Here is a 16,172-nt window from a genome sequence, read left to right on the forward strand (position 1 = left end):
CAGATTTTCCTTTGGGTGGGTAAATCGGCCAATGATTACGAAAAGACGGAATCGATTAAAGCATCTCAGGAGTATCTGAAAGCACATCCTGCAGGACGGGACTTGGCCACACCCATAATACTGGTCAAACAAGGACACGAACCTCCAACCTTCACAGGATGGTTCAACGCTTGGGATACACATAAGTGGAGTGTAAGTACATTAACACAAAACTGAGTGTGAACTGGTAGTGAATTGATAGCCAGCTGAACTATAATACAGTTAATTGGACTGATTGTGCCCTTGTTGCTTAAGTTTCTGACAAGGGCCCTCATTTTTAGTGGGAAAGACAATCTACTTATAAACAAAGACAGAAATAAGGGGGTTTATTATTTATTTTGCCCTAAAACTCACCAATTCAAGTTATACATATTATATGATATATTATTATAATTTGGTATTTTTTATGCACAAAAACTCAAATAAACTCTTGTCATCTAAAAGCTTCATTTAGAAGTCAACAAGAGAAGCCCTAGGCGAAATTCAAGCCATTTTTTTAAATTTGAGATTTTCACGTTTTTTTTGACTTTGTAAACTCACAAATTCAACCTTTTTGACTTTATAAACTCACAAATTAACGTTTTTTGAGTTCATAATCTCACCAATTTGAGTTTTTTTCTACCATTGTATTCAATCAAGTTTTTTTTATATCCAGATTCTTTTCATAATTAAACGCAGTTCTTTTAAATTGTTTATTCGAAAGTAAAAAAAAAAATCTCTAAGGGGCCCATTCACCAAGCCCGAGTGAAGGAATAGAGGAAAATAGAGGAAAAATAGTTTGATTTTCGAATGTTTTTTTTTACTTCGACCATCGAATTGGCTACTTCGACCTTCGACTACGACCTTCGAATCGAACTATTCGAACTAAAAATCGTTCGAATATATTCGACCATTCGATAATCGAAGTACTGTCTCTTTAAAAATTTCTTCGACCCCCTAGTTCGCCACCTAAAACCTACCGAGGCCAATGTTAGCCTATGGGGAAGGTTTTTTTGATCGAAGGAATTTAGTTCTATCGATGGATTAAAATCCTTCGAATCGTTCGATTCGAAGGATTTAACTGTTAGATCGAACGATTATTCCTTCGATCATTCGATCGAACGAATAGCGCAAAATCCTTCGACTTCGATATTCGAAGTCGAAGGATTTTAATTCGGCAGTCGAATATCGAGGGTTAATTAACCCTCGATATTCGACCCTAGGTAAATCTGCCCCTGAGACTTCCCAAATTACATTTTTGGTAAATAAACCCATAACTGACAAGTCATGTGATGTTCCTGAGCAGTTAAATTGCTGAGAGGTCCCAGTAACTGCAGTTAAGATGCTCAGTGCGTGCATTAAATTAAGGGCAGGATAGACAACGTGGCAACAAATAGAGTTCATGGGTTAAGTATGGATATTTGCCTTTATTTCATGTTTCTTTCTTGTCATTGTCAGGGATCATGTTTTACTCTAGTGTGAGTCACAACATCTAAAACGACATGCAAAACTAGGGTTAAGTTGACCATACATTATACTATTGGACAGTTAGTCCTTTATTGTCCTCTCTGCCCATCCAGTAGATCATGTTTGGGATCTTTGGGAAGAAGTTCTTACAGACCTCCCAACAATCCCACTGGAGACTAAAAACTGGATCAGTAGTTCTTAGCTGGTGAGCATGAGACAGAGTAAAAACAGAATATTTTGAAATTTATTATACCCCGAGGATGGAAAATTTCTGAATCTGAAAACCTGCCATCTCAGACCTGCCGAGGTTGTATATAAGTCAATGGCAGAGGTCCCTATCCTATTTGGATGTTTCTGAGGTCTGCGCTGGAATTAGCCTGAAAATCGGACTATTTCAGATTTTTCAGGCAAAAATCCAAAAAATTTAATTCAAGAAAAAGCCGAAGGAAAAAGGCCAAAAAAAGAGAGCCATTCCGGGAAAGAAAATCAGAAAAAAACGTACAATTTGTATTTCCGCTCGTTTTTTTCGTGTCTGTCCCCGATCCGATCAAATCATACTGTTTTAATTATAACTAAGGTCCAATTGTGGATTCTAGTTTGGTCTGACTTTTTTAATCAAAATACTCGGATTTTGATAAATATGCCCCTTAATCTGAATAGAGATACATTTTACCTAATGAAAAAATTTGGTGTGAAAAGAACACAAACAGTAACTTGTTGCTTTGTTTCTTAGTCAGACTTGTCTTATGAAGATATGAAGAAGAGCTTGGGTGATGTGTCGGCGATATCACAGATTAGTGTGGTGAGTCTTTAACAAGTGCTGCATGTGTTGCGTTTCTCTGTTTAAAGTTCTTAAAAGAAGAACTAAAGGGTAACTAAAGAAGTAGCTAGAAATGTTGTACATTGTGTTTTGTGCTTCTGTACCAGCCCAAGGCAACCACAGCCCTTTAGCAGTAAAGATCTGTGTCTCCAAAGATGCCCTAGTAGCTCCCCATCTTCTTTTCTGCTGATTCACTGCACATGCTCTGTGCTGCTGTCACTTACTGAGCTTAGGGACCCACTCACAATATACAGTACACATAGAATAGAAATGTCACAATATAAGGCTGATTAGTAATTAATACACATAATTACTACATGGCAGCACAGAAACCAGTGCAATTAGCATCAGAATTGAATAATCAGCAAACCTGTAGCATCAGCTTATATTACAGCCAGGGAAGCTCATTTTCTGCTGGATAATTAGTGACGAGCCCTAAGCTTAGCTTCTCAACAGCCAATCAGAGCCCACTGAGCATGTGAGTGTCGACAGACACTTTCCAAGATGGTGACCCCCTGTGACAAGTTTGAAGTCCTGGATCATTGCTGCTATTGACAAGCTCAAACTTTAGCCTCGTGCAATAAGTTCACTATATAAGATATGGTATTTTCAGCCATATTCATTTCTAGGGTTTAGTTCTCCTTTAAGAAAAGAAAATACCTACATAGTTTCATGAGTTCAATCTTTATAAGAAAACTTAGGTGCCTGTCCATGCTCTAGGACAGTGATCCCCAACCAGTAGCTTGTGAGTAACATGTTGCTCTCCAACCCCTTGGATGCTGCTCCCAGTGGCCTCAAAGCAGGAGCTTATTTTTGAATTCCAGGCTTGGAGGCAAGTTTTGGTTGAATAAAAACCAGATGTACTGCCATACAGAGTCTCCTGTAGTCTGCCAGTCCACATTCAGACTACCAAATAGTCAATCACAGCACCACCCAGAAACATTTTTCATGCTTCCCAACGCTTTTTAAATCTGAATGTTGCTCAAGGGTAAGAAAGGTTGGGGACCCCCACTCCAGATGATTCCTTTCTTGGGCATTTGTTCTGGCCCAGACCCCAATGATATTATGCAATTCCTTCGGCAGCTATGTCCTGCCCCTTATAAAGAGAGATATGATATTATTGGAGATAGGGAAGGATCTGGGCAGATGGCTACAAACAATAGAAGCACAAGTAAAGGTGCCCATAGATGTAACAATTATGTTCTTTCTTGGAAAAGATGTTTCCAAGAAAGATCATTGGTTTCAATACACACGTGTAGAGCTGAATGGTCAGATATATCTATAGAAACAATAGAATTCTACCTGTATCTGACGATTCAGCACTAACAATGGCTGATGTTTGGCCTTCAAAGGCGCCTGATCAAAGATTTCTGGACCAGCCCAATTGAAGAGCCGACCGATATCCAAGTCTTCTGCCAATACCAGTCGGCTCGTCTCCCGCCATATTATATGACATTTTTTTGTACTATATTATCGGTGTGTCTATGGCCACCTTAAGAGTTAGTCACATCTTCACAGAAGCTAGAGAAGCCAAACCATGGGAATATAATTATACATTCACCTAATTAGAGAAAATTGTGCACAATGGTATCATCCGTATTAATCTCTTTTAAAACATCAACCATTGTCATGAGTCTTTACCAACTGAAAATCCCAGTTGACCCAGTATTGTGCTGAACTGTACTTGGCCATTTAGGGGAACAACCTTGTTCCTCATATAATATTATTATTATTATTTAATGAATGTACAAGCATTGTCTGTAGGCCACTTCCTTGTGCCTGACATATACAGTAGTCAGGGTTGCTGAGATAAATAGACACAGAGAATTGTGTGAGTTTCCAGTAATACTTCCACTTTAGCACAATACAACCAAAATATCCGTGAGAGGTACCAGGAATCCATAGGCCAAATGCTAATGCACATTTCACAAAGCATTGGGATGATCAAACTAACAATCCTAATCCTAAAGTTGCTTTGGGTCTTGGTGACTTGGTCAAATACCCTAATTGGTGTTTGTATTTGGTTCTCTATTCGTGCAAAGTTTCTATGGAGCATGTCGAGAAATAATTATTTATATTTATTATTATACTTATTATAATATAACTAGGCCGATTATTTGCATTGCTGTTAACAAGATGCTAATCTCTGCTGGACTTCATGTAGGACCTACAAAACACCAACCTAAACAAGAAGAGCACGAGCAATGCCCCTGAAAATGTCAACATACCCATGTACAGATCCCACAGCCAAGAGAATCTGCAATATAACAACAGTCACCAGGCAACGACCAATGGAACCCAGGCTCCGAGCCAAGTCAAACAGAACTCTGAGCCCCTGCCAGAGAGCAACGGCAACCAATGGTTTGATAGATCTTTCCTCATCAACAAGACCACAGAAGAGTTGCCCGATGGAGTGGATCCAACCAAGAAGGAGGTAAACTCATTAACAGGGAATATTCTCTTTATTCTTAAGTCCTTTAAGTGATGATGATTGTTAAAGTTCCAGGATTTGCCTTAACCCTGTACAATCAGATCATAGTGATAGGGATATGACATGAAAATGTTATATATAAATGTCATCTCACAAATATAAGAAACATTCTTAATATTATCCCTTCAAATCTCTGTCTCTTTTCTTCCTATCCGCCGTCTCTCTACATGCAGCGTAGTGTCAGAGTTGGTTAATTTGAAAGACAGTTAACTTTAATGAATTGTACACGCAAAGGAAGCACCCACCAAATTTGACTTCGACGCCTGCATGAAGAGAGACCAAGGGTCCTATTTAAAGGGATACTGTCATGGGCAAAAAAAAATTTTTTCAAAATGAATCAGTTAATAGTGCTGCTCCAGCAGAATTCTGCACTGAAATCCATTTCTCAAAAGAGCAAACAGATTTTTTTATATTCAATTTTGAAATCTGACATGGAGCTAGACATTTTGTCAATTTCCCAGCTGCCCCAAGTCATGTGACTTGTGCCTGCACTTTAGGAGAGAAATGCTTTCTGGCAGGCTGCTGTTTTTCCTTCTCAATGTAACTGAATGTGTCTCAGTGGGACATGGGTTTTTACTATTGAGTGTTGTTCTTAGATCTACCAGGCAGCTGTTATCTTGTGTTAGGGAGCTGCTATCTGGTTACCTTCCCATTGTTCTTTTGTTTGGCTGCTGGGGGGGGGGAAAGGGAGGGGGATGATATCACTCCAACTTGCAGTACAGCAGTAAAGAGTGATTGAAGTTTATCAGAGCACAGGTCACATGACCAGGGGCAGCTGGGAAATTGACAAAATGTCTAGCCCCATGTCAGATTTCAAAATTGAATATAAAAAAATCTGTTTGCTCTTTTGAGAAATGGATTTCAGTGCAGAATTCTGCTGGAGCAGCACTATTAACTGATTCATTTTGAAAAAAATGTTTTTTCCCATGCTCAAGCCTTCGGTTACCAGAAATGTGCAATAGTTCCTAAACTCGTGTGATTTCTTGATCCAAAAACCTCATCGTCTTGCCAAGCAGGATTTTTTTTTCCCCCGACCAAAAAATTAAAAGCCTGGCAGGTTTCAGGTTCCACAGTCACCTGCTGTTCATTTTCTGACCATTCTGACCACCAAGTAGTCAAGGAAGAAGTTGTCAGGAGAAAGAAAGAGGCTGATCTGATGTTCTTCTGCTTAGGAAAACAATAAGAAACCTTTCTCAAATCTTTCCTAAGCAGAAGAACATCAGAGCAGCCTCTTTCTTTCTCCTGACAACTTCTTCCTTGACTACTTGCTGGTCAGACTGGTAGGAAAATGATCAGCAGGTGGCGCTGTTGTAACAAAATTCATTCATATTAACAGTACATGTATCCTTTAATATCTTGTAATTAAAATAAATAAATAATGAATGTACATTGCAAAAGTGCTTAGAATAGCCCCCTCATCAATTTTACATTCACTTATTTTTAAGGTTTACTTATCTTTTAAGGCTCAATGGAGTGAGTGCCCAAGGCAATACTATTTTGCCTGTTGATTTCCACAACAATTTTTTTTTTTAAACTGCCGCACATTTACAAAACAAAAATGAATGAATCAGGAAGACTTGAAAAAAAATATAAACCTTACCTTGTCTCTCCATTCATTTTTTAAAATTCAACTTTTTGGGGAAAATAATACAGTTGCAAAAATGTTCCCAAAATTTATACTGACAAATTTTTGTATTAATAGTTGAGAGATTATTTTTTTTTTGCAATCGATAAATCTCATAAACTTATGTTCAGAAAAGAAATATGGGTTAGAAAATATCCTGCCGTGACTTTCTCAATTTGCGGTAAAAACTCCAAGTCAAATCGAATCAATCAGCCCCGGAATGTGATATTTATAGTGAAATTCATTGTTGGTGCCTGATGCAATGTTTTTTGTTTTTTATTTCTCTTTGTTGAATTTTAAATAATCCAGCAGCAAAGTTTAAATCTAATCGTTTTTGATCCATGTCTGATTTGAACTTGCCAATTAGGGCTCAGATAGAGTTTAGTATTCGGACAAATCTTTTGTACGAAATTCTATATTTGGTGGATCTAAAAATGTTTTCTTCGTCCTCTTCCTCCCCAGCTGTACTTATCCGACGCAGACTTCGCCGCCATTCTGGGGATGCCTAAAGCACAATTCTACGAGCTGCCAAAATGGAAGCAACAAAACCTGAAGAAGCAATACGGCCTGTTCTAAAGAAATTCCATTGACGACTCCGGTTCTTGCCAATAATAAGAACTTAATGGCCCCGCCCCCTAGTTTCTGAAATACGTTTATTTACAAGAAATCCCGCCTTCCCCTTATGCATTATACCCTGTGCAAGTGTGTGAGGATTCCTGACACGGTGGGTGCCATTTTGTTTTTGGATGTTGGTAGGTGGAGCCGAGGAGGCGGGATTGAGAGCAGCGCTGCCATTAGATTCTCTATGTGTGGAGCCATTTTCCACAGCTGAAAGGGTCACTACACATCGTCAGGCAGCGAAGTACAAAATGAGTCTAATAATATATCGAGTTTATGTGTGGGGTCACTCCTTTGCCAATTCTTTTAATAATAATATTATTTGCCAGCCTGAGACACTGAGCTGAGACGTTATAAAACAGAAGGTGTAACAGGCATCACATGGTATGAGGGCGGAACATACGTTACATTTCATATTTACATTTATAGGCCATTGTTATCCATTTAGAGGCGTCATTCATCTGAGTACGGGAAATGCCATAAAGCAAAGACTTATGGCAGATCCCACTCGTGCTCTTGGGTAGAGCTGCAAATATACATGGAATATCTCAATAAACCATGACTATGCTTAGAGCTAAATGTGACGTTATCCTTTTGAATTTTCTATTTCAGTACTTATAATATTATATGATTGAATAAAACATTTTGAGAACAGAGTTTGGGTTTTATTTCTAATGCAGATGTTCCTGCTGAATTGTGCTTAGTACAGGGAATACCTATGCTGCCATAGTTTTATGGGATCTCTCTGTACAGACTATGAGCAAACTTAGGGGCTGTTCCTGCTGAATTGTGCTTAGTACAGGGAATACCTATGCTGCCATAGTTTTATGGGATCTCTCTGTACAGACTATGAGCAAACTTAGGGGACTGTTCCTGCTGAATTGTGCTTAGTACAGGGGAATACCTATGCTGCCATAGTTTTATGGGATCTCTCTGTACAGACTATGAGCAGAAAGCGGCGATAAGACCCTAAGTCACGAAAGGAGGCAAAGTTGAAGTGCTGAAGCCACGAGTTCAATTCTACTGAACACCAATGTGGGGTTTTTTTTTTGTTTTTTTTAATCCCCTGGCCACCAATGTATTATTTTAATATCCCATAGGCCCCTGCCACCAATGTTTTATTTTTTTTTTTTAAAAAATTTGGGGGCCCTGGTGCCAATGGTTTTTTAAAAAAAATTTTTTTGGGGCCCCAATTTTTTTTTATAACTTGTAAGGGGGGCCCTGCCACCAATTTATTTTTTTTAACTTATAAGGGGACCCTGACCATCAATAGGTTTTTATAACTTGTGTGGGGGGGGGGGTTACTTTTTTAGCGCTGATGTCTGTGTGGTCTTTGGGCGGGATGGGGCTTGGGTGGAGTGGGCGGGATCTGGGGTGGGGCTTAGGCGCTAGTGTGGGCGGGGCCCAGAAAATTTTGTTGTACGGGCCTGTGATTTCTAATGGCGGCCCTGTGCTTAGTACAAGGGAATACCTGGGGCACAAAAAATGCTAAGGTGACATATAGTCACTATGGAGTCAATGTGGCCCTAGAAGAAGGCACTGCAGAAAAAGAGCACAAGATCATGTACAATTTGCCCAAATATATAGATGACTAAATGCCATTGGTCTGATCAATGAGCCCATTACAAGGGAAGAGTCAATGACAATGACGCCCATCCCATCAGCCAATCATATCTCAAGTCTGGAGTAATCATCCAAACAAATTGAATTACAAGCCAAGCTTGGACACACGGATGTGTTCAGAATAATAGTGTGCTTAAAAAAAAGTGAATAAATCTCAAAATCCTTTTATTTCCATCCAGGCAAATGAATTGGGAACTCTGCACATTCTATTCCCAATCAAAACAGGAAGAAAAGTGGATGGAATTGTGTTTTTCATTTACAGAAAGTGAAGAAAATGGAATATTCCAAAAAAATAGCAGTCCCTTCATTTTTCTTTCCAAACTCATTCACTGTATAAACGGAAACATGTCTCAAGCTGTTACTTTCCTTTCAATGACGGAACTAATATTAAGTTGTATAACAGTGTTTCTGTGCTGCACATCTGTGTTACATGGACTCCACCAACTTCCAACAACCTCTTCCACAATTCTCCTGCATTTCTTGCTTTTGCCTCACAAACACCATTTTTGAGGTCACCCCACAAGTTTTCTATTGGATGAAAGTCCTGGGGATTGGGCCCCTCATTAAGGTCAATCTTGTTGGTGTGGAACCAAGATGTTGACCAGTCACTGGTGAGTTTGGGCTCGTTGCCTTGTTGAAACCCCCATTTATGGGCATAAGGCAACATGAGCTCTTCGAGTATTTAATGTATTGAAACTGATCCATGATCCCTGGTATGAGATAAATAGACCCAACACCATAGTATGAGAAACATCCCCAAATCATGATACTTGTGCCCCCGGCTTCACTCTGTACTGGGGCTTCAATTCAGTATTTGGGGCTCGTCTGATAAACTGTCTGTGGCCCCTAGACCCAAAAAGAACAATCTTACTTTCATCAGTCCACAAAATGTTGCTCCATTTCTCTTTAGGCCAGTCAATATGTTCTTTGGCAAATTGTAAGCTCTTCAGCACGTCTTTTTTCCAACAATGGGACTTTCCAGGGGCTTCACATAGTCCCTTCTAATTGTAACAGTATCACAGGGAACTTTACTCCTTCTTTCCTCTTCCCGGAGCTGATCATTGGCTGAGTCTTTGCCATTTTGGATATTCTTCTATCCATTCCAATGGTCCGTTTCAATTTTCTTCCACGTCATTCAGGTTTTGTTGCCATTTTAAAGCATTTGAGATGAGTTTAGCTGAGCAGCCTCTCATTTTCTGCCCTTCTTTACATGTTTTCCCCTCTCCAATCAACTTTTTAATCAAAGGTGGCTGTTTTTCTGAACAATGTCTGGAATGAGCCATTTTACGGATATAGAATTTCTACCAAAACCAGTGATTGATCAGGTTAGGATGTTGGGCTGATATTATTCTGAATGTAACTGTACATATAATATATAATAGAAATATAAAGAGAAACTATATATTTGGTTCAACCCTATGGGTGTCAGTCTATTGGGTACCCCAAGTTAAAGGGGTAGTTCACCTTTAAGAAAACTTTTAGTAACTTTTCAACTGGCCTTGATTTTTATTCTTTATAGTTTTTTTTCTTCTGACTGTTTCCAGCTTTCAAATGGGGGTCAATCACCCCATCTAAAAAAAAACAAATGCTCTGTAAGGCTACAAATTCATAGTTATCGCTACTTTTTACCCTCATCTTTCTATTCAGGCCTCTCCTATTCATATTCGGTCTCTTATTCAAATCAATGCATGGTTGCTAGGGGAATTTGGCCCTAGCAACCAGACTGCTGAAATTTCAAACTGGAGAGCTGCCGACTAAAAAGTTAAATAACTCAAAAAACACGAATTGAAACTGCAAATTGTCTCAGAATATCCCTCTCTACATCATACTGAAAGATAATTTAAAGGTGAACAAACCCTTTAACAGAGAACTAAGCAACTCGTTTCCCATAATTCTTGCTGTTCTGCACAGAAATAAGGGGGCTTGGAATGGTGTTTGTGCTGGTGTTTTCCCATCCTCACTGCATAGAGTGATCATCTGAGCAACCATGGAGGGGCCCAATGCAAATAAATGCCTAGAATGGAACAAACCAACCCAAACTTTCCATGAAATGCTTTGAATAGTACAGTTCAACTGGATCTGTGCAACTGGTGCCCCCTGTGTGCGTATACTGGATCCCCACGTAGCGACATTTAACTGCATCAGGTTACGGGAGGCAAAATAACGAAGAGGCGGAACAACCAGTCCAATGTGTTTATTTCCAAGTGTGTTTCTCAGTTGTTCCATGGAAACATCCATGAATAACAACATCTTGGCAACATGAGCCTTCAGTTCAATTAAGGGCAGCGGCAGACGAGCAGATTCGGGCAGAAAACGCCAGCGCAATGCATTAGCGGCGTTTCGATTTCGGAAATCGAAGCGCCGCAAGTGCATTGCGCTGGAGTTTTCTCATTCAAGCAGGCGGAGGGCAGTTTGGGGAGATTGTCGCCCTGCGGAAGAGGCGATTAGTCGCCAGGTGATTAAATCTCCCCGAATCTGCTCTTAGCCTAAGGAGAAGACAACCCACAAAAGGACCATGACATCAAATTCAGTCTTTAAACAAAAGGGATAAAAAAATCGATATAAAAGGTTATTCTTAAAATAGCCGCATATTTCATTGCACGTTCTCCTCGTATACAAACAGTAAACATAGAGAAGGATAAGGCTCCATGGTTGGTGGCCATAGCAGAGACCTCCAGCCAAGGTAGGGAGATGCCTCCAAACATGTCCAGAGATCAGAAATCAGAGCCCAGAGATCAGAAATCAGAGCCCAGGGATCAGAGCCCAGGAATCAGAGCCCAGGAATCAGAGCCCAGGAATCAGAGCCCAGGAATCAGAGCCCAGAGATTAGAACCCAGAGCCCAGAAATCAGAGATTAGAGCTGAGGTATCTAATGGATTTATGGAGGGGGACATTTAATGGCTGCTCATTTAAAGGCACAGCTGTATCCTGGGGACGCAGGGTGGTATCCAAGATAACGAGGGTATAAAATACTCATCACTATGTACATTTAAAAAGTGTATGACCAGAAGAGAAACTAAAAATATAAAAATCTTGGTGCTAGGCTTTTTTTTTTTCATGGGTGTTTTCTAAGAAAATAAAGGGCAAATAGGCCGTTTGGCAACTTCAACCCTGATTCCTGACTGTCTGGCCATGTAAAACCCCTCTGCCAAGGGTAGTTTGAACTGATTGTCCTACAAGCCTATCTGATAACAGACGGACAGAATGAAATCTACTGATATTTGAGGGGTCGGCAGATCAGAAAAAAGGAAGGTGTTGTTGCCGGTCCCTCCTAGTTTGCTTCAGATTTAGCCGTGTGGCCCAAATGGAGTCCGACCAACTTTACATTGGGCAAGAACATTAAGAGACATAATAAACTGGAGATTAAAGAAAGAGAAATGAGTGTCCCAGTTACTCCAATAAGCACAGACCGAATACTACAACTCTATAGGCCCCATCATTACTGGGGTACTGACTATCCACTAAATCACAAGGGCCCCCCTACTTGTACTGGGCCCCACAGGGCAAAGAGAATCTCTGCATGTGCAACACACGTATATTCTATTCTATATAAACTTTATGAACCAGGAGACTCCTGACCAGTGTTTAACAGTCAGCTCAGAGTCAGCTGTCCATGCCCCAACTAGTGTCTTGATTGGCCCTTATTGGGCATAACCCGGTATAATAACCCCTCTACTCATTAGTGGATCATGGAAAGTCTTGTGATGTTGCTCAGAAAATGAAGTTAGTGAGCAGAGAAGAGTCACCCGATGTTTCTCTGGTCAGTTGTAAGCAAAGAAACATCCCAAGACTTCCCTTTTCTCAAAGACTTAATTTTCTACCAACCGTGTCCAATCCGATTCATTCTATTAGTAGTGTTAAAAAACGTATCCCCCATATGTAATAAAAGACACTAAGTTTGCCCAGGAGCAGTAACCCATAGCAACCAATAAGATGTTCGCTTTTAGACAGGTGAACGGTAAATGCTACCTGCTGATTGGTTGCTATGGGTCACTGCTCCTGGGCAAACTTAGTGCCTTTTATTACATGACCCCTATAATATCTTATTTGCTACTGGTTTTGTTGCACCTAAGGGGGAGGTACTTCATGTTGTCCCTGATTATAGGTAAAACTTAGGCACAAGCAGCAATGCCTGGGAGTGTTAATGTACAATTACACAGTGTTGGAACACAGCAACCAATCAGGTTTTTGCTTTCATTTCTCTAAAGATGGGCACTAACAGCTGATTGGTTGCTACAGTAAAGTCGCACCTATGTGCAATTAGTGGGAATTAACGCTCCACTTCTATGAGTTCACTAAGAGAAATGATGTAAAAGAGAGATATAAAAGCAGCAGCCTCCACAATGTTGAACTACAATTCCCAGCAGCACTTCTAATGATGCATCAGCTCTAATTCAACAGCAACAAAAAGGCAGGTCGTTCGTTATTCTAAAGGTTAACGTTTGACGCACCTTTCTGGCTTTTCAAAGGTAAAACTGGGTTTTCGCCAAATCTAAAAACAAGTATAAAAAAAACTAAAAACTTTTAAAAGCAGGATAAAACGGATAAGATCAAATTCCAACTGTCACTAGACACATTATAGCCTAAAATTGTCACATTTTTTGGAATTTTAAAATGTTAAAATTCTGGGAATGATTTCAGGATTTGTTCTGCTCCACCAGCATGACGTGCACAAAGAGGGTGGCAGAGGGGTACTGGTCTCCGTTTTTGGACAGGAGATGGATGTGACGGTAACCTAGAGAGAAAAAAAAAACGATTAAAGGTCAAATTCACCACAAATGTAATTTCTAAAGGGCAGGGGGGTCAGTGCAACAACAGATTTTTGCAGGGAGTAAAGTACAGGGCCTGTTGGACTATTCTCAAAACTGTCATTCAGACAAGTCGGAGCTGGTGGGGGAGGGGGGACACCTAATTGATTTTGGGGGCCCTTAGATCTCTTCCAGCAAATGGGCGACAGCGAGACACTTACCCAGTTTGACACCGGTCAGAGGAACCGTAAACTGCCCAATGAAGTCGTTGCGAGAGGCTGCGTCGTAGTCTTCCACCACAATGCGCAGGAGGGCCAGCGCCGGGACATCGATTTCAAACTCAAAGTTCTCGTTCCATGTTGGGTTGAAGCCTGGCGGGAAGAAGCGGAACATGACGCTGACGCGGGAATTTGGGTCTCTATTGTGTCATTTACTGATAAGGCTGATTTTAGGGGAACACAGGGAGGGCACTGGCCCTGCTACAATCTACCCTTAAAGGAACAGTAACATCAAAAAAGTAAAGTGTTTTAAAGTAATTAATATATAATGCAGCGTTGAGCTGCACTGGTAAAAATGGTTTGTTTGCTTCAGAAAAACTACTATAGTTTATATAAACAAGCTGCTGTGTAGCCATGGGGGCAGCCATTCAAGCACAGGATACACAGTAGATAACAGATAAGTACTACTATAGTTTATATAAACAAGCTGCTGTGTAGCCATGGGGGCAGCCATTCAAGCACAGGATACACAGTAGATAACAGATAAGTACTACTATAGTTTATATAAACAAGCTGCTGTGTAGCCATGGGGGCAGCCATTCAAGCACAGGATACACAGTAGATAACAGATAAGTACTACTATAGTTTATATAAACAAGCTGCTGTGTAGCCATGGGGGCAGCCATTCAAGCACAGGATACACAGTAGATAACAGATAAGTACTACTATAGTTTACATAAACAAGCTGCTGTGTAGCCATGGGGGCAGCCATTCAAGCACAGGATACACAGTAGATAATAGATAAGTACTACTATAGTTTATATAAACAAGCTGCTGTGTAGCCATGGGGGCAGCCATTCAAGCACAGGATACACAGTAGATAACAGATAAGTACTACTATAGTTTATATAAACAAGCTGCTGTGTAGCCATGGGGGCAGCCATTCAAGCACAGGATACACAGTAGATAACAGATAAGTACTACTATAGTTTATATAAACAAGCTGCTGTGTAGCCATGGGGGCAGCCATTCAAGCACAGGATACACAGTAGATAACAGATAAGTACTACTATAGTTTACATAAACAAGCTGCTGTGTAGCCATGGGGGCAGCCATTCAAGCACAGGATACACAGTAGATAACAGATAAGTACTACTATAGTTTATATAAACAAGCTGCTGTGTAGCCATGGGGGCAGCCATTGAAAGGAGAAAAGGCTCAGGTTACACAGCAGATAGCAGACAAGCTCTGTAGAACATAATGGTGTTATCTGTTATCCACTATATAACCTGTGCCATATAGCTTTTTTTCAATTTCCGCCATTGCTACAGAAGCAGCTTGTTTATATAAACTATAGTAGAATTTCTGAAGCTGAAGTTTTCCCAGTGCAGGACAGCACTACATGATATTTTCATTACTTTAAAACACTTAAATTTTTTTGGTGTTACTGTTCCTTTAAACCAGTGATCCCCAACCAGTAGCTCGTGAGTAACATGTTGCTCTCCAACCCCTTGGATGTTGCTCTCAGTGTCCTCAAAGCAGGTAGTTATTTATGAATTCCAGGCTTGGGAGCAAGTTTTATTTACATAAAAAAAGTTATTGTGCCAAGAAGAGCCTACTGTAGACTGCTATTCCACATAGGGGCTACCAAATAACCAATTACAGCCCTTATTTGGCAACTCAAGGGACTTTTTCATGCTTGTGTTGCTCCCTAATTCTGTTTGCATTTGAATGTGGCTCACAGGTGAAAAAGGTTGGGGACTCCTGCTTTAAACCTATGGCTGTAGTTAATGCGCTCAGCTCAACGCTTTCCCACATATTTCCTACCGTTATTCTTCATGATCTGCGTCTGTTTACGGCCCTTATCCCGTTCCACCCCGTGTATCTCCATTGTGATTAGCGGATCCACGATGGAGCTCGGCTTCTTGTTCACCTTTGGCAACTGCTGCCCAGAGATCACCTGCACAAACAGCCAGAGGAGAATATTATTCACAGGCTCAATGAGACATTATATATATTTATATCTGTAGCTTTACTGTTAATGCCTCCGCTAGGGCTGAGGGATTGGTGGGTCAGTAATATTTCTATAGCAAAATGTCAGTTCTTCCGACCAGCCTGAGAGTGGGGAGACATTTTCAGAAGATGGACAATATCTTGTTAGGTGGCTCAGCTTAGAAAACATTAGGGAAACATCTGATGAGACTTTTATAAGCACAGCGACCTCAGAAGACTTTGCTCTTCTTCTTCTGAAATTTCCAGGCTGGTTGGAAGATCTGACCAGCAGGTGGCGCTGTCGTTTCAATGTTATCCATCAGCAGCGTCACATTTTCTAATTTTCTTAGTGTCTTAAAACACGAGCAATAAAGAATTGATGACAATTTGTTTACAGGGGATACTTTATGCTTTAACCACAAATGCAGAAGTGACAGTCTTTATCGTCTCTGTTTAAACGGTAAGTAAACCTTAAAAATAAGTGAATGTAAAATTGATGAGGGGGCTATTCTAAGCACTTTTGCAATGTACATTCATTATTTATGTATTTTTA

At 40.3% G+C, this 16,172-nt stretch overlaps 2 protein-coding genes across 4 annotated transcripts in view; one reads left to right on the forward strand and one right to left on the reverse strand.

The window, feature by feature from the left end:
* The window catches only part of vill.S (villin like S homeolog), a 39,318-nt gene extending 31,626 nt beyond the window's left edge, over positions 1 to 7,692 (forward strand). For both annotated transcript variants that reach the window (NM_001086147.1, XM_041567070.1), the window contains exons 17-20: positions 4 to 192; positions 2,219 to 2,287; positions 4,470 to 4,739; positions 6,883 to 7,692. In NM_001086147.1, coding sequence (NP_001079616.1) covers positions 4 to 192; positions 2,219 to 2,287; positions 4,470 to 4,739; positions 6,883 to 6,996 — 642 coding nt within the window. In that variant the 3' untranslated portion in view covers positions 6,997 to 7,692. The remainder of the gene's footprint in view (positions 1 to 3; positions 193 to 2,218; positions 2,288 to 4,469; positions 4,740 to 6,882) is intronic.
* Positions 7,693 to 10,840: 3,148 nt separating this feature from the next.
* The window catches only part of plcd1.S (phospholipase C delta 1 S homeolog), a 53,901-nt gene continuing 48,569 nt past the window's right edge, over positions 10,841 to 16,172 (reverse strand). For both annotated transcript variants that reach the window (XM_018268984.2, XM_018268983.2), the window contains exons 13-15: positions 15,455 to 15,587; positions 13,631 to 13,780; positions 10,841 to 13,396 (exon numbers count right to left, since the gene is read on the reverse strand). In XM_018268984.2, the coding sequence (XP_018124473.1) occupies positions 13,299 to 13,396; positions 13,631 to 13,780; positions 15,455 to 15,587 (381 nt within the window). In that variant the 3' untranslated portion in view covers positions 10,841 to 13,298. The remainder of the gene's footprint in view (positions 13,397 to 13,630; positions 13,781 to 15,454; positions 15,588 to 16,172) is intronic.

Source organism: Xenopus laevis, chromosome 6S, assembly GCF_017654675.1.
Source record: "Xenopus laevis strain J_2021 chromosome 6S, Xenopus_laevis_v10.1, whole genome shotgun sequence".
Taxonomy (NCBI): Eukaryota; Metazoa; Chordata; class Amphibia; order Anura; family Pipidae; genus Xenopus; species Xenopus laevis.